Genomic DNA, 26,780 nt, shown 5'->3' with positions numbered 1-26,780 from the left:
TTTCAAAAGGTTTGCTACCTCTAGTGATTTGTCACTATTTCAAGTGATTTTCCCTAAACAAAAGAAATCACTAAATTAGTACATAAATCACTAGATTATTGAAGAAAATTACTAAATCAACCAAAATTCACTAAAATCAAGCAATTTTTTCTCACCAGGTGGCAACCCTACTTTTCACTTTCAGATCATAAGTTTAACAAAATCGTCTCTCTAGTCAGGTATAAGTTTAAACAATTTTGTAATTCATTTGAGAAAGTTCTCAAGAAGTATTTTTCTAGAAATTCTTTAAAGATTGGGCTTTCAGTCAAACTGAATCATCTTCAATTTACATAAATCTATAACATGATTGTTTAATAAGCTCAGAGGTATAGAAACTCATCAAAATGATCTTGAACTGCTTTACTCTTATAGGCGTAATTTTTCTATCGTAAGCGGTTAAAATTCACTGCGCACAGTATAGCCTTCGCACTTAAAAAAGCCTCCTTGAACTTGGCTTACGTAAAAATCCCTAAATCATTATCGACAAAAATTATAACAGTCATTGCAAGCCAAATATTCAAAAATGTGGTACGGAGAAATAAATATTCAAGCTCATATTAAGTATGGAAGGCCTATCTAGAAAAATTCTATATATTTTTTTTAGGATTTATTAATTACTCATAAGGACAATTCTATTTATTGCTGTTATATTGTCTTTTCCAGTGCGTAATATAAAATTGCTTATCGTAAAATTCTATACGGCCTGAGTTACACACAAAATTGGGTCATCTACGAATTCCATTTGTTTTACTCCTTTACTGAATTTTCCAAAACGTAACATAATTTCGATGACGAGAGTGAACTCGCCATCTACATATAATTTTACGAAATAAAATTATATGTAGGTAGTGAGTTTACTTGGCACTGCCTGCGTTACAGACATAATTTACTCGTAAATTCAATTTTACTACTGCTTTGTTTACTTTTCCATAAAGCGAAATAAAGTCATGTAAAGTACATCATACTTATCACGTTGCAGACAAAGTACTCTGTTCCAGAAATTCTGTTTTCTTCCTTCTATATTGGCATAATTTTGCGTAGCGTCAAACTCTGTGTAGAGGTCAATACACTGTCTATGTTACCAACATAATTTATTTAGTAAAATTACATAAATTAATGCGAGACCTTAAGTTAAGCCATTGTCAAAGGTTGTACGGAGTAGTTCGAAAGAGCCTTTATTTCTGTATGAAAAGCTGACGTGGGTCTTTAAATCTTTTCAAAATAATCAAGACGAGTTCTGATCTTATCGATCAAAAAAGAAGAATTTCTTATGCTACAATTGCTCCAAATCTGGCAAAATGCAGTTCGCTGGGTCTTGTGACTTGTGGGTCTTTGTGTTCTTCGTCGGTCAATTATCTTACTGCTACTTATACTACCACTACTAAAAAACCCGCTGAAGAACCAAACCGCCTGAGGCCAACACATCTGTGCTCCTTCACTAAAATCTGTTTTAAGCTTTACACTTAACCCTCTCCCATGGGGCTCCAATGTCATTTAAATCTTTCCTTATGACCTATCACCCCCCATTCGAAGATAATCTGCTTCTCGTTTCGCCCCAAGTTGATAGACATCACTGGCACTTAGGATAGTAATTTGAACTTGGATTTCTGCCAAATGATGAACTTCTACTACTATTAATACCAGCAACTCATTGGAGGACCAATCCACCTGACGTCAACACAGCTACATGCACTCCTTCTCCATCCCGATCTATTCGAACCCTCCCTCTTCTATAACGCAACTATAGAAGAGAGAATAATGAAGACTTTTTTCCCAAGACCGTGAACCGACAAAACCTATTTGAATATTTCGGCCCTATATCTAAGGGTCGTCTTCAGCAAAGAAAATAATAAACAATAAAACACTTACAATAAAAGTTCTCGGTTAAAAATCTATTTTTTAAAATAGCCTTGGCATCATTACTTCTTAACAAAAAGTTAAGAAGTAATGATTCTCTCTTCTGTAGTTGTATTATGAAAAGGCAGTGTGGTCTTCGTCATTATCTTTCCTAACGAAATCCTCCCACTCTATTCGGGAACGACTAGCTTTTGGTTTGACCCTATATGGTTGGCCTATAAGGACGATTTTTGGCAACCTGTCATCCTTCATCCCTAGAACGTGTCCTAGCTCTCTCAACGATGTTTTTTTAGCCCTTGAAAGTGATATAGACCTACATCTTCTTACAGCTTGCTTTTTGACGGACAGTTACCGGTCAACTTTAAACAGTCAGATTACTCCACTATTTGTTTCTTTTAATTGTACTATTGTGGGTTCCAAATAAGTAAATGAAAACTAATAACACCATACATCACCATAACAAAAACATCTTAAAGGATAACCGATATCTCATCAACTCACTACAATAATAACGAGAAAAAAAGAAGAAAAAAACTAACTATCAGCCTCGACCTAGCAAATACTTTTTCAACATACTTTTAAACAACCTCCTCACAAATAATCTCCAGAATAGAATTCACTGCACGAATAGAAGTTCCACACACTAAACCCTGAAAATGTAATAGAGAATCTTGCCTTGGTTCCACTCCAATGTGGGACGATTTTGGCCATTTTACAACCAATGATTGTCTTTTTGGCCATCTATCTAGGACCCAGGGAAAATTAGCTCGTCCCAGAATGGGGTAGGAGTTTGGTTTTAAGGAAGAATTTATGGGAATTTGAATTAAGATAAGATATTTATTCCGAAAAACACCGCTCGGCCGTTTCTTCCCGTCTTTATTTAATTTTTATCCTTCAGATCGTGGCTTCACCTTGCCGGAATATTTATCTATTCGAATTGTCATTTTATAGTTTGCACCTAAGCGATTATGCGGACTATATACTTCCCTTTTGATTTCCATAAAGACTATTTAACTCTAAACTGAAAATATTTAATTTTTTAAGTACTTAGTATTGTGAAATTTTTAAATCGGTTTCATGTTAGGGACGACCCTGAAATTTCCAGACATGACAAGTGTTTTAGTAAAAAAAAAATCTTTATACTTAGTCTATTGAGTCTATAATGTTAATTTGTTTTGTGTTGTTGTAGGATTGTACTCATCTTGTCTCTTTTTGTTATTTTTTGCTTTTGTTTTTTAGTCTACTGTGTGTTGTAGTTTTTTTTTCTTTTTACTACTTCTGGGTTATAAACAAGGGGCCGCTCTCTCTCAGAAATCATATACACCGTGTGGCACTTGCAAAGCGTGGTGGAACTGTATCATTTTTGTGGGGGGAGTGTGCCAAGCACTTTTGGGACTATTTGAAGCGTGCTGGAGCTGTGCCAAGCGTGGTTGGAACGGAGCGGCACACGTTGCGTTCCAAGATGTACACCATGTGGTGGGAAGTCAGTGCCCCATCGGTCATTGAAAATAAATAAAAAATAAGAATGTCGCTTGGTCATTGTCGCTTGTTCAAAATCAGTTTGAACATTCTGGCATCACTTAGTTTCATCGCTTATAAGTATTTCCCAATGCTTCTCAGCTTCTGCCTAGTCAAGGCTAATCCTTTAACGTCTTTCACACTACGTACGTCACACTATATACGTTACTCCTATGTACGTGATTTTCTATAAGAGATGTTTCAGTTACATAGAGTTAAATATAACCTTTCAAACTAGGCTAAGGTAAAAACCCCTAAAACCATTAAAATCATCGTCTAAAATCAACAAGACCTAAGAGCTCACATGGCGCTTGTGACAAGGCAGTAAGATCTAAGAGCCAAGAGCTCATATAGTATGAGCTCTAACAAAATTCTAAGAATCAATAGATTGATCTAAAAGGAAAATCAGAGGCTTAATGCCGGTCAGAATTTAAAATAAGAGCTCCGAGTCACGATGTCCTTCTAAATATGAAAATTCATTAAGACCCGATCACCCACTCGTAAGTTATAAATACCTCATTTTTTCTAATTTTTCCTCTCCCTTTAGCCCCCCAGATGGTCGAATCTGGGAAAACGACTTTATCAAGTCAATATGTGCAGCTCCTTGATACGCCTACCAATTTTCATCATCCTAGCACGTCCAGAAGCATCAAACTCGCCAAATCACTGAACCCCTCCCCCCAAATCCCCCAAAGAGAGCGAATCCAGTACGGTTACGTCAATCACGTATCAAAGACATTTGCTTATTCTATCCACCAAGCTTCATCCCGATTCCTCCACTCCAAGCGTTTTCCAAGATTTCCCCCTCCAACTCCCCCCAATGTCAACAGATGTGGTCGGGATTTGAAATATGAGCTCTGAGACATGAATTCCTTCTAAATATCAAATTTCATTAAGATCCGGTCACCCGTTCTTAAGTTAAAAGTACCTCAATTTTTCTAATTTTTCCAAATTAACATCCCCCCCAGCTCCTCCAAAGAGAACGGATCCGTTCCAATTATGTCAATCACGTATCTAGAACTTGTGCTTATTCTTCCCATCAAGTTTCACCCCGATCTCTCCACTCTCAGCGTTTTCCAAGATTTCTGTCTCCCTCCTCCACCCCCCTATGTCCTCTGATCCAATTCGAGTTGAAAATGGAGCATCTGAGACATAAGATCCTTCTATATATATCAAGTTTCATTAAGATCCGATCACCTATTCGTAAGATAAAAAATACCCCCATTTTCACGTTTTCCAAAAATTCCGGTTTCCCCCTCCAACTCCCCCCAATGTCACAGGATCTGGTCAGAATTTAAAATTAGTGCTTCAAAGCACAAGATCCTTCTAAATATCAAATTTCAATAAGATCTGGTCACCCGTTCGTAAGTTACAAATGCCTCATTTTTCCGAATTACCCCCCCTCCAAGTCCACCAAAGAGAGCAGATCCAGTCCGGTTATGTCAGTCACGTATCTTAGACAAGTTTGTATTCTTCCCATCCAGTTTCATCCTGATATCTCCGCTTTAAGTATTTTCTAAGATTTCCGGTCCCCCCAACTCCCCCCCCCCCCGAATGACACTGGATCCGGCTGAGATTTAAAATAAGAGATCTGAGTTACGAGGTCCTTCTAGATATGAAGTTTCAAGAAGATCCGATCACTCCTTCGTAAGTTAAAAATACGTCATTTTTTCTAATTTTTCAGAATTAACCCTCCCCCCAATAGAGTGGATCCGTTCCAATTAGGTCAATCATGCATCTAAGACTTCTGCTTATTTTTACCACCAAGTTTCATCCCAATCCCTCCAATCTAAGCGTTTTCCATGATTTTAGGTTCCCCCCGAACTCCCCCCAATGTCATCAGATCCGGTCGGGATTTAAAATAAGAGCTTTGAGACACGACATCCTTCTAAATATCAAATTTCATTGAGATCCGATCACCCGTTTGTAAGTTAAAAATACCTCATTTTTTTCTAATTTTTCAGAATTACCCCCCCCCCCAACTACTCCAAAGAGAGCGGATCCGTTCCGGTTATGTCAATCATGTATCTAGGACTTGTGCTCATTTTTCCCACCAAGTTTCATCCCGATCCCTCCACTCTAAGTGTTTTCCAAGATTTTGGTTAATACCAAGTGCCATAAAAATTCCGAATGAGGAATGAATATGGAGATTTAAGTTCTAATTAACCATTAAAGGCCATCTAAAAACGATAAAAAGGAAAAATATCCTCCAGGTCCATTGCTGGCGCATAGGGCGTTGAATAGAGGTTTCATCTGCTGGGTCTTTTTTTTACCAGGACAGGTAGCAAGCTTGTCACCCAGCCTTGCTGCGGCGGGAACGAACCCTGGGCCCTGTATCGCCAAACAGAGCATCAATCTACTGTGCCACAACAGGGTTAGATGTTTTCTAGGAAAAGTATATTAATTTGATTTAAAAATTTATCAATGGCTGAACCCAGAAATTCCATTATGCTGCTAAAATTTCGACTTGTCTCTAACGTAAGATAAACTTATTTCACGCAAAAATCTCCATTCAGGTGTATTTCTGCTTGGCACAGCCTACTCAGATAAAAATTTCTCCACAGGATTACATAACACAACATAAAGTTTCAAGCAATGATAATGTAAAAGATTTCGCAGCATAGTTTAAGCAATTATGCAAACGTTATTCGCTCGTTTTGATTTCCATTCAAAATATTAAGCTTGAAAAATGTAAGATATCTCAAATGAAGTTCAACTTTAGACTATAATCTTTCTTCTAGTGATCTACTCAAATACAAAGTGAATAAATTTTGTATTTTATCTTTGCACATTAGATTCGCTTTGGATTCGAATTAAGGTTGAAAGATTGAAACTTACCAAGGCAACTTTGCTCCCGAACTTATCTGTTTGTTCAAATAAATATTGCGTCAGGGATACCCTCGGTAATTCGCAATCAGGAAGCTCCGAGCGAGTGACATTCTTGTCTAAAGCTAATCGACTTATACTCCGAAGAAATGATGTACTAGAAAAAAAAAACAATTCCAGACTTCAATGGTTATGGCTCTTGCGTGTTATAGCAACCACACCCAAGAGGTGAATTTAGGTTAATTCTAATGGAATAAACCAAAATATCATGGAAATATAATACTTTAGTAACAAAATTATGGAAACTACAACAGAGAATTATGGAAAGATGGCCTCCCAGAACACATTATATTAAATACCTAACCAGTATTAATATTAATAACTAAATATGAATATTAATATTAATAACTATATAATTAAGTAACTAATTAAGAAATATTAATAACTATATTAAATACCTAACCAACACTATATATAAAATATCTAATTAAAATATACCTGCATAGTAGTTTATCTTACTGAGACTAAGCTAATTATCTTCGAATGCAGACAGAGAAACCAGTTTTAGTCATATCAAGACAACAGTGGGGTTGCTATAACTTGTAAGTACCCTCGTTTCTGTTGCATAAGTCTCATATCAAACAGTTCGTGGTAACGAGCTGTAGTAAGGAGCGACCAGGCTCAATAGTAAACGAAACTCTAAAAAACGGAATTTTGATACTAGTAGATACATCAAAAGGTTTGTATTTTTATGCCGATTTTAAATATATAAGTTTCATCAAATATAGTCTTACCCATCAAGTTGCGAGCCTGAGAAAACCTGCCTTATTTTGGAGAGTAGGGGGGAACACCCCTAAAAGTCAAAGAGTCTTAATGAACATCACACCAGCGCATTCATCGTATCAGAGAACTCGAAATGAGGATAAAAATACAACTTGTACGTTAGTAAAAGATATATTAAGCATTAAAAAGTAATTGTCCTAGGGGTGTAACAAGAAAAACAGAATGAAGAGATAGAAATGCATAGAAAAACATTTAAGACAAGGGTTTTTACTACAGGCAATAAAGCATTAATTAATCACCGTTTCTTTTTAAGAATAGTGTCTTAATAAACAGTGTCAACTTTGATGAAATCTCAAAAATTTACTAATCAAAATTTTACTTATTGCAACAACATAGCGTATCTTTCCACTTTTAGAAGGTCAATATATTTCGCTGAAAATACAGAATTCACAATTTTATAAGAAAAAGTCCATTTCTCTATTTTCAACTCCCGTCCTATCTATTTATTACACGGTCGATATCTACCCCAATATTTTGGTGAACGTTTATAATGGCCAGTCTTCTCATTCTAGAGTCTTGTCGGTAAAGAGCTCTTCATTAGTATTTTCTCCTCTATTCATCCTAAAATATTTGAAAAAACTACACTCTAACAAATATACACTCTAACAAAGATGCATGTAGGTATGTGCTTCGAACTAAGTATCTGAGTCGAAATACTCCTTAAAAAACAAATAATAATGTGTTAGTTATTTTGTATTTGATAGGTATAGATTGGGGATTTAGATTCTCAGGGTTTCAATCTGTGGTAAATTTCTAATTATTTTTTTTTTAATCTTGAGGTTTTAAGATATTCAATTCAGAGTTAGAATCACGATTTGTCTGTTGAGCACAAAAATAAAATTTGAAACTTGACTCTGATTTTTTTTTTTTTTTTTTTTTTTTTTTTTTTTTTTTTTTTTTTTTTTTTTTTTTTTTGGCTAAATGGCTTTCTCTTAGTTTTTGTCAGACGATTTTGAGAAAAATGAGGTGAGGGGAGGCCTATTTGCCCTCCAATCTTTTGGTTGCTTAAAAAGGCAACTAGAACTTTATTTTTTACAAACATTTTCAATAGTAAACAATATACGTAACTTACGAATTACCTCATTTAACGAACTTCTATGTTCGTATATTTTTGTTACGTATATGGAGTATTGCCCCCTTTTTTTACGTTCAGGAGGTTTGCCCCCTCGTTAATATCCTCAATCTTAACACTAAAGCTTAAATTTTGTCCCAACTCTTTAAGAATGACCCCTGAATCAAAAAGGCCGTAGAATAAATAGTTGAAGTTACTAAAAATACTTTAGCGCAAAGAGCAAGATGAACCCTCAAATGCGTAATATTTTCTGTCGTTTTAAGTTTTAATGCTGCTTCTTACTTTCAGTTGAAAAAACTCTTTCATATTTATTTTGTCATTGTTTTTTTTAAATAATGCTAGAAATGTCTCACCCCCTTCATTGAAATTCTCTTCCCCCATGACAAATTACTCCATGGAAGGATACTACCACGTAACCTCCTCCCCTCAACCTCCCCCCAATCAAAAAAATCCCCCTGAAAACGTTTGTACACTTCCCAACAACCATTACTGTATGTAAACACTGGTCAAAGTTTGTAACTTGCAGTCCCTCCCACGGGGACTGTTAGGGAGTAAGTCGTCCCCAAAGACATAGTTACTAGGTTTTTCGACTATGTTAAACAAAATGGCTATCTCAAAATTTTGATCCATTAACTTTGGGAAAAAATGAGCGTGGGAGGGGGCCTAGGTGCTCTCTAATTTTTTGTTGACTTAAAAAAGGGCAATAGAACTATTATTTTCCGTTAGAATGAGCTATCATTACATATTTGAACGTTTTTTTTTTTGTAAAATTCATTTCCATCGCAAATGAATGCAATATTTGGATTCAAGATGAAATTATTTTTCTAAAAGTATGTCTGTATCTAAGTTATCTCATTGGTGAGTTAATCGGAAAATTTACCCTTTTTTCTATATGGTTAATTAAATCTTCCCTCTTGATGCATTCTAGCCTCAGATTAACCTTTGACAAAGTGCTCTAGTTTCAGTTTTAGGATTTCAATTTTGTAAGTTGTATTTAATGTTTTCAAATTATTTTGACATAAATATAAATATATATATAAATATTAACAGACATAAATTATATGAAATAGGCTTCGCTAGGATAATAAAGAACGTAATCTTACTGCTTGGGCTTACTCCAAATATATGTGTGAAGTCGGTTGAAGATAATAGAATGCTTCATAGTTATAGAATGAAATAGAATAAAACACTAGCCTAGAATCTTGAGTTTTGTCCATTGCAACATATGTGTCGGCACAAAGCCAACCAGAGCCTGGACTGGTTTTTTAAGCGACAGATAAACAAAATAGACAAGCACTACGTCCATTGTTAGTAAATTAACATGAATCAGGTTTGTATTCAAAGGCCACTTTAAGTTCAGTAGTACTTGGTTGTAATGATATACTTATATATGACGCGAAAAGGGGGGGCTCATGTGCTGTCTTCTGTTAGGCCTTAGTCTTAAACTAGCTATTGAAGTTTTTTCTAGGAAGGTGTGGGGGGCAGTGGGTTTTCTAGGGGGTAGACAGCCTTCTATATGGGTTTGCACAGACCCACAATTCGAACTGGGGAGGGGGTTTACGAGAATTTTTTAAAAGAAGTAAGGATTCCTCACAAAATTGGGAGGGATGTGTGCATTTTTTAACCCACATTTTTAAGGAGGAGTTTTTCAGACAAATTCTTGGCTTCAAATCATTTAAGGGCTTGAAGTGACCTTGATCTTACGCCTTGGGTAAAGGTATAACTATAACGAACTCAAGCATATTTTAATGTAAAGGGGGGAAAAGGAGGGGTAGGTGACCACTAAGGTCAGCACAAAGAACGGTACTTATGTGTTATACGAGAAACACACTCAAGAACTTGTATCAAGAACATGAGACATTACCCGTTTTTCACGGTGTTAATACCAGACAATTAGCTTCGGCTGTGAAAACTACAACAAAGAATTATGGAAGGGGGCCGCCCAGAGCACAATACATTTAATAAGTAACCTAACCTAGCCAAAGTACGAATTAAATATTTAATTAAAATATAGCCACAATGTATTTTTCCACCGAGTAGAATATAATTGTGTGGTATTAATAACGTGAAAAACGGGTAATGTCTCATGTTCGCGATACAAGTTCTCGAGTGAGTTTCTGGTATAACACATAGGCACCTAGAGAACTCCTAGAAACATTTTTAAAACGGGCCTAAAGTCGCATGTATTGGGAATCCATACTTCCTTTCTTATGCAAAACTCCTTTGATGAATCCTAATTTTGGTCAGATTCACATGTCTTGAAATGTTTTTTTTTACCATTGCAGGTTTAAAAGCAAATCTTTTTCTCTAAAACTATGATACAAATGAACATCGAAAATATAGAATGAAAATTTCGGCATAGAAGGAATAACGGAGGGAATGCCAATCCCAGCCTAAGAGCTTGTGACTAGAAAAGCACTTTGAAAACTAACTGTCAAATAATTTCTAAGGGTTTAGGATGCAAAATATTTATGCAAATAGTAGCTTTCTCAAGTCAAAAGCAGTGAGGACCACTTAGGTGCTTCAACCATCTATGAGGGGTTGCTGACTCTCAGAAATCACGTATACCAGGTGGCGCATGGCGAGAACGTGCCAAGTGTTGCAGGTCTTGTACCATACGTGGCAGGACTGTACTACGCGTGGCGGTGCTGTGGCACATGTAGCGCTCCGAGATGAACAACAGGTGATGGAAAGTGGGCGACCCCTCGGCCATCCTTATGTTTTTTTTTTTTGTTCTTTTTTGTATGTGAGAAGTTAGGTTCTTGCAAGAATGAGGCCTGATCCATCTCGCTGCCCTCTCCCCCTCATATGACCTCATCCAAAAAAAACTTGATAAAAGCGGGATTTCAGCCACCCACTGCAATCAACTGCTAATTCTTTAAACACAAATTTTGATCTACAATAAGCAATGTGATTCACTACATGATTCATATCACCTACACATTACGCTATGTGAGGTGTACAGAATTGTTGCTCTAAGTCATGTTTTAATTGGTGTAATGGTTTGTCTTACTTGACAAATGACAGGATTCTTCTTCTTGTTTTGTTTTTTGTACCAACATGAATAAGCTTCACAGTGATAATAATAATAAATTAGTACACTTTTATTTTTTATCTTGGTATTGAAGCAATACCCAATTTCGAGTCGGAATGTATATAGGTCCAGAAGAAGAGAAAGGCGTGGTATAGTCTAATAATTACTGGTTCCCATGCAACTGAACCCCATTTAACTCAACCTCATATATCTCAGTCCTATGTAATTCAACGCCGTGTAACCGAACACCCCTGCAACTCAACTCTCATGCGCCTCAACCTCCCTTTAATCCTCAACAAACTAACCTAAGATTAGGCTCCAAGGGGTTCAAATGAATGGGGGTTAAACGGCAATTGAAATGAATAAATATGGGGAGAAAGAGGGTTGAATCAAATGGGAGTTGAGTTTCATGGGGAGGGGTTGCACGGAGTTGAATTTAATGGGAGCTGACATGAATAGGATTTAAGTTAAAATAAGTTGTATTCGACAAAGGTGGAGTTGCTCGGAGGTTGATTAGAATGGGATTACGTTAATTTGGGGTTGATGTGAGTAAGGGTCGATTTAAACGGCGGTTAAACTGAAGAAAATTGAAACAAATGGGGATTGAGTTGCATGGAGGTTGAGCTCGATGGGATTTGAGTTACACAAGATGTTTAGATGCATGGGTTCAACTGAATAAATGTTGAGAAGAATGGGTTTTGAGTTAACCGGGGTTGAGTTTGATAAGGGTTGAGTTAGACGAACACCATATTCACTAATAAGCAAACTATTAAAGAAAAGAAACGCTTAGAACAAGTGAAAATCTGTTCTTTGTAATTTGAGCCTTTGCTTCTTAAGGTGTAGAATCTTTATTACCCTTGCAACAATTAGGACGGAATCTTTAGACTTTGGGTATTTTTCTCGTTAGAAGTAGAGGATATTTAGGAACTATTTGAGGAACATCTGTGCAAGCAACGACAACGTCAATTGAAATAAGATGTTCCAAGAGAGCTTAGGCTGATTAGCGAATGTCACTTTCTGATATTTTGAACAACCAAAGTTCTCCACAAGCCAATTTTTTCAGCGAAAATAAAAGTGCAATATTAAAACTTGGAACGAGAAGAAATACAAGGGGTCTTTTTACTCTTATAAATCTACTTTGAACTATTCGTTTAATTGTGTAACTCACCAACATATCTGGGGAAGGATGGCCGATAGTTATCAATACACCCTGAGGGGTCCCAAGCGCATTTCGAGTCTTTACCTCCTCCTACCAATATAATTCGAATTATGTATTTTTGAATCAGCATCACCTTGGATACGATCTCTGTGTTCGAACAAGAGCTGAGAGCTCATATGGCACTTGTGAAGAGGCACGAAGAGCTAAGAGCCAAGAGATCATATGGTATGAGCTCAAACAAAATTCAATGAATCAATAGATTGAGTTAAAAGGAAAATAAGAGGCTTAATGCCGGTCACGATTTAAAATAAGAGCTCCGAGTCACGATGTCCTCCTAATTATCAAAATTCATTAAGATCCGATCACCCACACGTATGTTATAAATACCTAATTTTTCCTCTCCCTTTAGCCCCCCCAGATGGTCAAAACTGGGAAAACGATTTTATCAAGTCAATTCGTGCAGCTACCTGACAAGCCTACAAATTTTCATCGTCCTAACACGTCCAGAAGCACCGAACTCGCCAAATCACTGAACCCCCCCCCAACTCCTCCAAAGAGAGCGAATCCAGTACGGTTCCGTCAATCACGTATCAAGGACATTTGCTTATTCTATCCACCAAGCTTCATCCCGATTCCTCCACTCAAAGTGTTTTCCAAGATTTCCCCCTCCAACTCCCCCCAATGTCAAAAGATCTGGTCGGGATTTGAAATAAGAGCTCTGAGTCATGAATTCCTTCTAAATATCAAATTTCATTAAGATCCGATCACCTATTCGTAAGAAAAAAATACCCCAATTTTCACGTTTTCCAAGAACTTCGGTTTCCCCCTCCAATCCCCCCAATGTCACAGGATCTGGTCGGAATTTAAAATTACAGCTTTAAAGCACAAGATCCTTCTAAATATCAAATTTCATTAAGATCTGGTCACCCTTTCGTAAGTTACAAATACCTCAATTTTCAAAATTACCCCCCCCCCCCAAATCCACCAAAGAGAGCAGATCCGGTCCGGTTATGTCAGTCACGTATCTTAGACAGGTTTTTATTCTTGCAATCCAGTTTCATACAAATCTCACCGCTTTAAGTATTTTCTGAAATTTCCCCCCCCCCCCCCAATTACGCTGGATCTGGTTGAGATTTAAAATAAGAGATCTGAGTTACGAGATCCTTCTAAATATGAAGTTTCATGATGATCCGATCACTCCTTCGTAAGTAAAAAATACGTCATTTTTTCTAATTTTTCAGAATTAACCCCCCCCCCCCAATAGAGCAGATCTGTTCCATTTATGTAAATCACGTATCTAAGACTTCTGCTTATTTTTCCCACCAAGTTTCATCCTGATCCCTCCAATCTAAGCGTTTTCGATCATTTTAGGTTCCCCCACCCCAAACTCCCCCCCCCCTATGTCACCAGATCCGGTCGGGATTTAAAATTAGAGCTCTGAGACACGATATCCCTCTAAATATCAAATTTCATTAAGATCCGATCACCCGTTCGTGAGTTAAAAATACCTCATTTTTTCTAATTTTTAGAATTAACCCCCAACTACCCCAAAGAGAGCGGGTCCGTTCTGGTTATGTCAATCATGTATCTAGGACTTGCGCTTATTTTCCAACCAAGTTTCATCCCGATCCCTCCACTCTAAGTGTTTTCCAAGTTTTAGGTTCCCCCTCCCAACCCCCCCCACCCCAATGTCACCAGATCTGGTCGGGATTTAAAATAAGAGCTCTGAGACATGATATCCTTCTAAATATCAAATTTAATTGAGATCCGATCACCCGTTCGTAAGTTAAAAATGCCTCATTTTTTTTAATTTTTCAGAAATACCCCCCCCCCCCAACTACTCCAAAGAGAGCGGATCCGTTCCGGTTATGTCAATCATGTATCTAGGACTTGTGCTTATTTTTCCCGCCAAGTTTCATCCCGATCCCTCCACTCTAAGTGTTTTCCAAGATTTTAGGTTCCCCCTCTCAACTCCCCCCAATATCACCAGATCCGGTCGAGATTTAAAATAACAGCTCTAAGACACGATATCCTTCCAAACATCAAATTTCATTAAGATCTGATCAACCGTTCGTAAGTTAAAAATACTTCAATTTTTCTATATTTTTTCCGACTTAACGCCCCCCCCCAGATGGTCAAATCGGGAAACGACTATTTCTAATTTAATCTGGTCTGGTCCCTGATACGCCTGCCAAATTTCATCGTCCTAGCTTACCTGAAAGTGCCTAAAGTAGCAAAACCGGGACCGACAGAATTTGCGATCGCTATATGTCACTTGGTTAATACCAAGTGCCATAAAAACACTTATATTTCCTCATATTCACTCTTATGCCCAAAAAATAAGAGGTAGCTTGTCCAGTTTTCTACTAAATGTGTTAATTAGGCCTATGTAGAATGCATTGAAGCGTGAGCGTGAGTGCCAGTGACAGTAAATATGGGTTTGAGAGGGAGGGCCTGTTTAGGTGTACTGAAACATCGAGTTCCAATATTTGTTTACACATAAAAGTGAATGTAAGTTTAAGATCGATCTTGGATTATCTAACTAGGTATGAGCTTGACAGTGATTACAGGATTATTCCCTGAATAGCATTGACCTGTAAAATAATGTCTAAATAGAGAATTATCAGGATAAACCGGCATTGGGGCTGTCAAAATGCACAGATTACCAATCCTAGCAACTCTCCAGGGGTGCAATTTCACGGTTGAAGTACCCTGTGGGCGCAATTCCTTGTGGGTATATCCACCTTAGTCTCAAGGAAGATGATGTTGATAATCAAGCCCAATCAAGGAAGCAACGGTTAGACGGTGTTTGAAAATTATATGGGGTGATTAAAATATTAGCACAGCTGCATATTGGTCTGACTTTCGGGGTTGGTAAAGCTGGAAATACGTATATTAATTAAAAGCAAAAAAATTAAACTCAACTCGGTGGTGAAAAAAGACTCCAATATATTTTTTCTAAAAGCAAGCATCAATAATAAGGTATGGTAGGCTGATAAACAAAAAAGTTCTGTTACTGAAAGTTTCCCGTTATGTTTTTGTAGTAGCGTGTGTAGCTGTGTTGGCATCAGGTGGCTTGGTGCTGCGGTGAGTTGTTAGTAGTAGTTAGGCTTTTACAATTATTCCATTGGAATACAGTGGGTTTGAAAATGCTAAATGATAGGTTACAGATCGTTAAACGTGTTTGAAACCGTGCTTTGGCATACAACATAACGGGAAACGAGCAAATTATGAGTCTCCTTTGACTGTAAACTTAAACTATTACTTAATTTGCAGTTGTTACTTGGATTGTACAACACAACTGTTACTTGACACATTTAGAACAAAAGTGGAGAAGCTTGCATAAATATAAATTATTTCTAGGTTTTATCTGCATAAGAATAAAGTTTTTATTTATAGGGGAAGAATTTTCCCCTCTCATTGTTTATACAAGCATAAAACATACGCAACTGAAGGTTTAATCACCTGTTCTGAGGCTTTCGACAATGAGCCCCTCCACGGCCTGCTTACAGTTTTGCATTCAGTGTAGGATGTCTTTATCATACAGTATTATCTATTAGTTTACAAGTCAGTTGTGCTATGAGGTAAAAAAAAGAAAAGACCTGATCGCATGTAAAGAAACGCTTTGCCCCACGTTTTGTAATATTCAAAATGACAAGAATTCAAAACTTTAGCGTAAAGAGCAAGGTCTTGTGGAATGGGAAACACCTTTCATATACTCAATAATATTTGTTAGTTTTAAGTTCTGATGTTGCTCCTTACTTTCAGTTGAAGAATTTTTTTTATAATTTAATTTCTGATGTTTTTTGAAAAATTAAATAAATAAAACAGGCTCTTTTAAATGAAAGTAAGGAGCGATATTAAAATTTAAAACGAACAGAAATTACTCCGAATATGAAAGGGGCTGTTTCCTCCTCAACGCCTCGCTTTTTACGCTAAAGTTTGACTCTTTCTCTCAACGCTACTTTTTAAAACAATAAAAAACCAGGGAGTATTTTCTACGGCGGGGTAATTTCCGTGGGGAGGGGGGAAACGCCGGGGGTATTTCCTGCGGGGAGGTAAACGCCTAGAACCACTAACATATAAGGATTTTTATTGGAAAGAGGGCATGTTTTATCCTGTGTTTCTAAAAAGGCTTAGGATATTAAGATTATACTTTAAGGAAATGTTAAGAGGGATGCCGAACACAATATAAACACACTTTGTGCGTCTACTGGCTGTTATTATGTTATTCACCCGCCAGTGTGGATGTGATTCTCAGGCATGTTTTTGGAAACAAAATAATATTTAATTGAAAACTTATTTCTGTTCAAGTTTCAAGAAATCTTTCTTAAAATTCTGTGTACCAAATAAAATGATCTTTTTGTTTTGGGGAAGGTTCGGTACCCATAAAAGCGTAAACACAATTATTTCGTCGTCTACAAGTTAAAAGAATCTTGTTTTTAATTCTTTTCATTTCTCAAACTTTTTCTGTTTTGAGATTTATTTATTTTAGCAACGAAACTGATTAATTCGAAGAAGACTTGACGAACCAAGGGCACTAAAATTAAATATAATTTTTGAAACTGGTTAAGCGGAAAATTACGAGTAGAGTTGAAATCTATGAAATGTAATCCTTTTTTTAATAAGTAGAATGGGATATTCATAAAATTCCTATAAAACAACGTGACCCCCTTAAAAATATATACCCACGTTTCCGTTAGCATTAGAAAGTCGACATCATGCTGACATGGTCTATCGAACACTTTTGTTATTACTTTCAAATTTACTACTTCGATGTTATTCAATACGGAATTAACCAATTGTCACCTTTTATTTGATTTGCGGATCGATTATAATACTCCTCGCCGTTCTTGAACAAAAAAAACGTTCTTTTTAAAACATCAATTTCATCTCGAGTTTTTTTCTACATTGACAAGGAAAACAAACTTTTTGTTTCTTCCGTCCAGAGGCGACAAAAAGTCGATACGTCAACATTTTACAAATCGAACGCCTGCCCCTAACTTCGGAAAAATTGCCGATCGAATTAGAATCGTGTAACGTTTTACCAGAATTTCAGAAATTATTAAAATTGATTTTTTTTTTTGCTGGCAGTGCTTTTGCATGGAGATTTCACGTAGTTTGAGGGTCTGTGACCGAGTAAGTTAAGCTTCTTCTGTTTTGTTTTATTATAATTTTTCACTTCCTCTCTTCTTTTTTTACTTCAATTCTTTGAGTTAATATTGCATTAAGTTATACATATATTGTACATACTCCTCCACCTAGACAATGTACACAAAACCATAAACAAAAGAAATTTATTGTCGCACACTAATTGAAGCAAATTTCAACAAAATGATACAAGAATAACAGAATTTTCCAATAAAAGCAAAAATATTTCTTTGTCGAACAATAGAAAATTTTTTTGAAACAAAAACAACATACATATCTAGTCTGTAACCAAAAGAAAGGAAAGCACCAAATGCACAACTTTCCAACTAAATCGAAAAAGAACATGAAGCTGCATTTTTGTCTACAGGAGACACTAAAGCCCATTTTATTTTACATCATACTATTATCAATTTACATATTATAAAAAACGTCAAGTAATAAGAAAATACCTCAAATTTAGAACAGACATGTTTTAAACTTCACAGAAAAAAGAAGAAATCTTATAATCTATACAGTACAGTGACACAAACGTTTTCTATTGGCAATCTGTACCCCCTTCCCCCTCCATGTTTCCTCCCGAGTTTATGCTAGGAATGAGCAATTTTTAAAAAATATAAGTGTCACTTACTGTTGCGTGAAGAGACAGGGATCATAAGAGGCAGTTACGAAAAAATTTCTTTCAGGTGAGGGGTAGTCCCAAAGCCCCCCACTTCTTGCGGTGGGTACCTGGATGACATACCCTGTTTTCATATTGGTAAATTACACACTTGTTTATGAGAATTAAAAATCAAAGCAAAGTTCCAAAAAACTAGGGCAGGCTTTACCTAGAAAACCCTCAAATTTGTTTTTTAAAATTTAACGAGGAAGGAAAACTTAATCTGAAATATTTAATTTTTAACTCAAATTTGGGTTTAAGAGGAACGTTTGCTTCCTTATCCACTCTCATCCCTGAAAAATTTTCTTTCTAGAAAATCGCATTTTAGGATTACCTGACGACATGCATTTGAAACCCTTTCTTTATATACGTTACGTTGATGAGTAAACTTATAAAAAAAAAAAGAATAAGATAAAGTTTTTTTTGCTTTATTTCAAAAATTGAAGGGGAAGGAAAATTTAATTTTGATTTTCAATGTTTAGATTAATTTAGAATTTAAGAGAGGCGGGAAAAGGGGCTTACTTCCTTTTCCACTTCTATCACTGAAGAACTAAAGCGAGAGCAAACTCCCCAAAAACAAAACAAGGGCAAGCATTTTATTTAGAAAGAATTTGAGCTTAAGTTAAAAATTTTAAGTTAGAAGGAAAATTTACTTTAGTATCCTAATTTTTAGCATAATGCAGATTGAAGAGGGAAGGAGGATTAGGCTTACTTCCCATCACGGACTTCGTTTTTATCAATGAAAAATTTACCCTTCTTACTTAAAGGGCTCATTTTAGTATTACTTGACGATTTCTATTTACAACCCTTTTAACCTTAAACGTGCCTTGAAGGGTAAGTTTTCCAAAAAAACTATTTTAAACAAAAGATAAAGCCGAAACTTGTTCTTGTTGGAAATAAACAGCAGATAAAAAACTTGATAAAAAATTAAGTTAATACAAAAAAAAGAAATAAAACCACAACATATTCTACTTTTGCTGGGCTGTGAGCACCGGATTCCCAATCTCTCTTCGTTTACGAGCAGTAGCCTACAGTTTGCCAAATATAAAAGTTAAATGAAGCACGCTCTTACACATATTAACCTTAGCTGACGTTGACCACATTTATTAGGAATAGAAAAGATACTCTACACATCATACAATTCATTAAATATTATAGATTTGAAAAACAACATTGCCTAAACTACTTATTGAGAAGATTTTCATGTTTGCACCTTCGCCTTCCAGTAAGCTAGACCACCCCCCTCCCTTACGAAAAACTTAAACTCTGGCTTTGCCACTGCATGCAATCGGTGATTGCTAACAACTTTCTATTTAATTAAGCAGCCAATTAAAAAAAAATTACCATCGACTGTCTAATATTTAAAATCCATACAATTATTCTTTTGATTAAGCTAATTGGTTAATTGGCTAATTAGACTAAATTGTAAATTGTCCTTTATTTACCACATTCATAAGAAATTGAAATGCCATAGCAATAGGATTAAAAAAGAATTGAACCAACATTAGCTTATATTGATCTTGGTCGTATTTAGAGCAACAATATTGACCAAAAAACTTATGGCAAAGATTTGGAGTTGGGATTTATTAGAATGAAGCGATCGGAACCATATAGACTAAAAGCTATATAGACTACGCAGAAGAACATTTGAGCCCAGTGGCGAAGCAGTACGATTGACCTATGCTTGATGACATGGGAGCCGGAGCTCGATCTCTGCTGCAGCAGCTCGCCACAGGGCTTAGAATTTGATGCTGATTATAAGAATAGCTGAAAGCGTCTCTTAAACAATTCAAACAAGAAGAAGAAAATAGGGGGCTAAAATAGGAGGCTTGGCGTCAAACGAGAAGAAACGATAAAACAAATCCGATTCTTTTATTTCATACACTTTTTTTGTGCCAATAGATAAAGGAAAACGTGGCCTACAATATTTTCCATAAGCCTATAGTTAGTATAGGGTTGAATTTATCTCCCAGCAACAAAAGTAAAAGGTACAAGCCATTTCTACTCCAAACACACATCTGTATTGTGATAGCTAAAATAAAAATTTTCGGTGTTCTAAGTACGAGAGCATATAAAACTAAGATAGGGAGTTCTTATCCAGACCTAAAGAGAGGGGGTGAGAAACGCCCCATTCTGTTTTCTTTGCTGTTGATTTTTGTGCTAATTACATAGATAAAAGAAAAAGTAGCCTGCAACATTTTCCATATTTCTACACGTAGTGTGGGTTTAAAGTAACCCCCGGGAAAGAACAGGAAAGGGGGAAAGGAATCAGGAAACATTTTTACTCCGTGCAAAGATTTGTATGTAATTTGATTAAACCAAGTCTTTGCAGTCCTAGATATGTGAACATATAAACTAAAATAAAAGTTCTAATCCGTATCAACAGATAAAAAGGAGAACAGAAACAAACTTCATTTATTCCACAATGAAATTTTGTGCTAAGGAAGTCGACACGGGAAAACATAGCCTACAATATTTTTCAAATATCTAATCAGAATAGGCTTAAATTTATCTCCCAGTAAACAAAAGAAAGGGTTGCAAGAAATCAGGAAACAATTTTATTCTATTTCCAATTCTTCTCAAAATCATAAATAAATAATAAAAGAAAACTTCGTCAAATCCAATTTAACTTCCCGTAACTGGAAACATTTCCGGTAAATAATAACAACAAAATACACAAAACAATACTAAGAGCCTTGATGGTTTCAGCCGATAAGCACACAAGGAAAGGGGAGGGAAAAGCAGAGGAAAAAAGGGTAGGAGAAGAAGGATACAAAAAAAAATCAAGATCATTGAACCAAAAAATAGCACGTAAAATTCTCAAGCTATTACATTCTTTTAATTAAATTTATTTAGTGAGCCCAAGATTTATTATGAAAAAATAAAAAACAAATCTTGTACTGACTAACGGTTTGTGTAACATAGGCACCGATCTCCTTATTTTCTGCCTTCGGCCGGGAGTGCAATGCATGGTTGGGAGCAAATCATCAGACGTTTCCCGAGTTTTCCCCCAAATTTCTCCAGGTGCTATATAGGCTTTAAAAGAACTTTGCCGAAGATTGTCCTTTTTGGCCAATGGTCTAGGGCTAAACGGAAAGCAGGTCGTCCTCGTCTACGCTGGGAGCATGTCATAAAGAAAGTGTTAAAGGAAATGGGAGCTTCCTGGTAGCGTGTAAAGAGGGAGACTTTGAATGGATTGAGATGGAGAAGGAGCGTGCGCAGCTGTGTTGGCCCAACGCGGCTTGGTGCTGCGGTGAGTTGTTAGAATTAGTAGTATTAGTTAGGCTTTTACAATTGTTCCATTGAACTATGGTTGGTTTGAAAATGCCTAAAGGATAGGTTACAGGTCGTAACTTTCTAGTTTTTGGGGATATTCTTAAGGAATCTTTTATTTCTTAAGGAATGCCCCCATCACTTTGCAGTAAGGACATAACTGTAGCATCTCCTTTTATAATCAAAGTATTTTCTGAATAAGAGGGGAGGTAAAAACCTTCGCACAATTATCTTGTATGAAAGGGGAAAGGGTCAGTATATAAACTTTGGAGGGGGACAATTTCTCTTCTTAATTAGTTTTCGTCAATAAGCTTAAACAATACTTCCAGAATTTCCTGCTATTTCTACGAATTGTGCAATAATATTGTCAAAATTTTAAAATGCAAATTTATTTGACGATATTGACGTCTACTACTTCCGTAAAATTTAAAATAATATTAAAAATAGGAAGGGCGTCCTGATTTCTCACATACAGAATCTAAGTAACTATAAACAAAGTAGTCACAGAAAAAAACACCAAATTTCAAGTTAAAAACACATTATAGCCTTGCAATACTCAAAAAGGAAAGATAATTATCAAAGTCTGCTGCATTTTGGTTTTTAAGCAATCGAGCTCATTTTTGCTTCTCCTAAGCTGCCAAGAATCAATGCTATGTCTCAAAAATTTTAAATTACAAACACGGCAGTGCTGAAACTCAATTCCGTGCTAACTCATTCATGACGTCAATAAAAATCACAAAACATACTTTGTTTGATAGAAAACACAAATTCCATCTTCTTGTTCACGTTCCTGAAAAAAAAATCAAGAAGTAAATGAAAATATATTAATATTGGACACTTCTACACAGACATATGGAAGGAAGAGGGGGAGGGAGATACACACAAAGTTTGTCCAAATGGCCCATATCTATCTATATATATATAAATAAGTTGTCTGTGTGTGGATCTGTGGATCAGGTGACGTCACCTGAAAAAACTGGATCAGGTGACGTCAAAACTGAAAAAACTAAAAAAAAGGCAAAAACTACAAAAAAAACTAAAAACTAATAAAAAAGCTAAAAAACTAAAAAAACTAAAAAAAGGCAAAAACTACAAAAAAACTAAAAACTAATAAAAAAAATAAAAAAGCTAAAAAACTAAAAAAACTAAAAAAACTAAAAAAAGGTAAAAAATTAAAAAAACTAAAAACTAAAAAAAAAACTAAAAAAAGGAAAAAACTGAAAAATAAGCTAAAATAAAGGTAAAAACCAAAAAAAAACTAAAAAAAAACTGAAAAAACTAAAAAAAGGCAAAAACTACAAAAAAAAACTAAAAACTAATAAAAAAAGTAAAAAAATTAAAAAACTAAAAAAACTAAAAAAACTAAAAAAAAGGTAAAAAACTAAAAAAAAATAAAAAATAAAAAAAAACTAAAAAAAAGGAAAAAACTGAAAAATAAGCTAAAATAAAGGTAAAAACCAATAAAAAACTAAAAAGAAAAAAAGGAAAAAACTAAAAAAAAATTTCACCTAAAAAACTAAAAAAAACTAAAAAAGGTAAAAACTAAAAGAACTAAAAAAGAAAAAAAATAAATGACGACACTCAAAGAGAAAGCGACCAGGACAAAAGGAATGTTCGATTAGCAATCAACAAAGCACCGGGACACAGGGAGTATAAAGAAAAAAGCTAAAAACTAAAAAAACTAAAAAGAGGCAAAAACTACAAAAAAAACTAAAAACTAATAAAAAAATAAAAAAGCTAAAAAACTAAAAAAACTAAAAAAACAAAAAGGTAAAAAACTAAAAAAACTAAAAACTAAAAAAAAACTAAAAAAAAGGAAAAAACTGAAAAATAAGCTAAAATAAAGGTAAAAACCAATAAAAAACTAAAAAAAAAACTGAAAAAACTAAAAAAAGGCAAAAACTACAAAAAAACTAAAAACTAATAAAAAAGTAAAAAAGCTAAAAAACTAAAAAAACTAAAAAAAGGTAAAAAACTAAAAAAATAAAAAATAAAAAAAACTAAAAAAAAGGAAAAAACTGAAAAATAAGCTACAATAAAGGTAAAAACCAATAAAAAACTAAAAAGAAAAAAGGAAAAAACTAAAAAAAATTTTCATCTAAAAAACTAAAAAAAACTAAAAAAGGTAAAAACTAAAAGAACTAAAAAAGAAAAAAATAAATGACGACACTCAAAGAGAAAGCGACCAGGACAAAAGGAATGTTCGATTAGCAATCAACAAAGCACCGGGACACAGGGAGTATAAATGACGACCAGGACATAAGTAAAAAAAAACTAACAAAACTAAAAAGAAGGTAAAAACTACAAAAAAACTAAAAAGAAAAAAAAACTAAAAATTAATAAAAAAACTAAAAAATCTAAAAATCTAAATAAACTAAAAAAGAAAAAAAAAGGAAAAAAATAAAGGAGAAAAACAAAACTAAAAAACGAATGTATATACAGACCGGGACACCGGGATACAAATGACGACCGGGACACAGGGAATATAAATGACGACCGGGACACAGGGACACAACTAATACGGGGACACCGGGGGAAACAGGGGGATATAAATGACGACCGGGACACCGGGACAGGGAATGGTCGATTAGCAATCACCATCAACAAAGCTCAAGGGCAATCATTAGAATCATGAGGTATAGATCTGAATACAGATTGTTTTCCCATGGACCATTATATGTTGCATGTTCAAGAGTCGGTAAACCTGACAATCTATTTATATGCAAAGACAATGGGACAGCAAAGAATGTTGTATATTCGCAAGTTTTACGTAGTTAAAACCATATATATATATATATATATATATATATATATATATATATATATATATATATATATATCTATATTCACAGGTGGGACATAGGGACACAACTACAATGGCGCGTAACTATTATGGCGCGTAACGACTTACGCGCGCGGGGGGGCTTGGGGGGCGCGAAGCGCCCCCACCAACTAGGTGTTGGGGTGGCGCTTCGCGCCACCCCAACAGCTAGTATATATATAAAAATAAGTTGTCTATGTGTGTGTCGAGTGACGTCATGTTTGTGTGTCGATTGACGTCATGTTTGTCGACTGACGTCATTATAAGGATTGAGCTGTATTCGTCATGAAGTTGTTTGTCGACTGACGTCATGTTTGTCAACTGATGAAATTACATACCGGGACACCGGGACATAAATGACGACCGGGACACAGGGAATATAAATGACGACCGGGAACCTCAAAGAGAAATTACAGACTGGGACACCCGGACACAAATCACGACCGGGATACAGGGAATATAAATGACGACCGGGACACAGGGACTTACGCGCGCGGGGGGGCTTGGGGGGGGGCGCGAAGCACCCCACCAACTAGGTGTTGGGGTGGCGCGAAGCGCCACCCCAACAGCTAGTATATTATATTTAAACCTTTTTAATGTTTCCAACTCTAAAGAGCATAAGTCCACAACAGTTTCGGGGGGAGGGGGTCAGCTTCCGCAGGAGCCACAGCAGGGGGGGGGGGGTCACGGCTGGGGATTTCCCATTTTGCTTAGATTTTTCACTTTGATTTGGCTTTTTTGCTTATATTTGAGTCAGGAGAGGGGCACTGTAATTAATTTTTCCCCGGGCACCACCAACCCTAAGAACGGCTCTGTGTAAGTCTATATTCTATTGTTTGAAAAATTGCCTATGAAATACATCTTGAAGATTTTTACTCTTAGATTAAAAATTGAGAAGTGTCCAAATCATCAGAACCCTTTAGTCTTCAGTTTTATTGATTATGAGCTAGAATTTGATTAAGCCGACAAAAGAGCTTTAGCGAAGGTCCTATCCTTTTATGGCATGCTAGATAAATACATTAAAGTATTTAGTGTTATGTATTTATGAGAACAATATTGCTGTGGTTAAGGTTGGTAAGTAAGTAAGTATTAAGTAAGACGGCACTAGACCCTTAAGGTCCAAACCCGGCGGAGCTGATCTCCGTTTCGTGGCCCTTCAGCCAGGAAGTGCAATGGGGGGTTGGGGGCCAACCATCCTGTGCTTTCGCAAACTCTTTCTGCTCACCTTTCCCAGATTTGTCCAGGTCCCATTTAGAGCTGGGTGGACTCAAGCTGAGCAAACAGTAACGCCACTGACCCCCGTCCCGAACCAAACAACGGGCCACTCCTGGGATTGAACCTGTGCCCCATGGACAAAGAATTCTAAAACCAGCGCGCCAGCCACTTAGCCAAGACGGCTAAAGGTTTCATAGATTAAAGTTTATAGTTAAGGTAGCAAATGAAGTTAGTAGCTGGTTTCGTACAAAGCTAAGAGTTAAGTGGGCTTTTCTTCTATCTCCGTTTACATTGATCATTTTGATTGACTTGGTCGTAACTCGGCAAAGGCTATGGGAGAACATGGATTCATACGCGAAGGAAAAACTCTCCTATATCCATTTTAAATAGATTATTTGAATGTCCTTGTTGAAAATGTTACAAAATGAATGATTTATTTATTTAGATGTTTTACTTCAGGGCGCAAGAGTAGGCTTGAAAATTAATGCTAAGAAGACTAATTCGCTTAGACTGGGAATAAGTGAAAGTGAAGAAGTGATCGATACTATTCATAGCAAATATAGTGGATATCGTAGAGAAGATAAAAGTAGAATAACCATGGTCCAGGGTGCTTTTGTACAGCTGAAAGAAGTTTGAAAGAATAGAAAAAAATTCTACGAACCAAGATTAGAATGTTGAAAAATACATTGATGATAGTGATCAAGTTCGGTTCTGAAACATGGGCGCTTCGGAAGGCGGAGGAGGATTTGTTAGATGTTTTCCAGAAAAATTGCCAATGAATGGCAGATTGACAGTGATTGTCCTTTTCTGTCATCCATGTAGGGTCGTCCCCGAATGGAGTGAGAAGAGGTCGTAAGAAAAAAATTGAGGGAAACTGAAGTTCTTGAGAGGGGGTAAAAAGGGAAACTTTGAATAGACTGGTATGAAGGAGGAGCGTGCACAGCTGTAATAGCCTGAGGCAGCTTAGTGTTGCAGGGAGTTGACAGTAGTAATAGTAGTTTCTAGAAGTGTTAGAGGATGAATAAAGGGAAAAAACAAACAGGCAGATTATAGAAAAGCATATATTCAAATCTATATATATATAAATAAGTTGTATGCATGTTCGTTTTTTTTGTATGTTTTTTTTTGTGCAAAGAGGGTTTCCATATGACGTCACTATAAGTATATAAGGCTTTGCATATGACGTCATTATGTGTCCCGGTATCCCGGGAAACAGGGACACAACTACAACGGGGACGTCGGGGGGGCACAGGGGGGATATATAAATGACGACGGGGACACAAGGAATATATATATATATATATATATATATATATA

General features: G+C 35.9%; 2 protein-coding genes across 7 annotated transcripts in view; both read right to left on the bottom strand.

Annotated features, from left to right (window-relative positions):
* LOC136029918 (uncharacterized) overlaps window positions 1-9,419 on the bottom strand; it is a 67,404-nt gene extending 57,985 nt beyond the window's left edge. Inside the window, exons 1-2 of the mRNA XM_065708444.1 lie at window positions 9,259-9,419; window positions 6,253-6,397 (exon numbers count right to left, since the gene is read on the bottom strand). Of these exons, the coding sequence (XP_065564516.1) occupies window positions 6,253-6,397; window positions 9,259-9,317 (204 nt within the window). The 5' untranslated portion in view covers window positions 9,318-9,419. The remainder of the gene's footprint in view (window positions 1-6,252; window positions 6,398-9,258) is intronic.
* An 8,212-nt stretch (window positions 9,420-17,631) lies between these two features.
* Window positions 17,632-26,780, bottom strand: part of LOC136029916 (protein hu-li tai shao-like) — a 133,330-nt gene continuing 124,181 nt past the window's right edge. For 5 of the 6 annotated variants that reach the window (XM_065708436.1, XM_065708439.1, XM_065708438.1 and 2 more), the window contains one exon: window positions 17,632-22,217. In XM_065708436.1, coding sequence (XP_065564508.1) covers window position 22,217 — 1 coding nt within the window. In that variant the 3' untranslated portion in view covers window positions 17,632-22,216. The remainder of the gene's footprint in view (window positions 22,218-26,780) is intronic. The other variant, XM_065708441.1, reaches the window with a different exon arrangement.

The sequence above is a fragment of the Artemia franciscana genome, chromosome 8 (assembly GCF_032884065.1).
Source record: "Artemia franciscana chromosome 8, ASM3288406v1, whole genome shotgun sequence".
Lineage (NCBI taxonomy): Eukaryota > Metazoa > Arthropoda > Branchiopoda > Anostraca > Artemiidae > Artemia > Artemia franciscana.
Note: the sequence above shows the minus strand (reverse complement) of the source record. Positions and strands in the feature narration are given on the sequence as shown.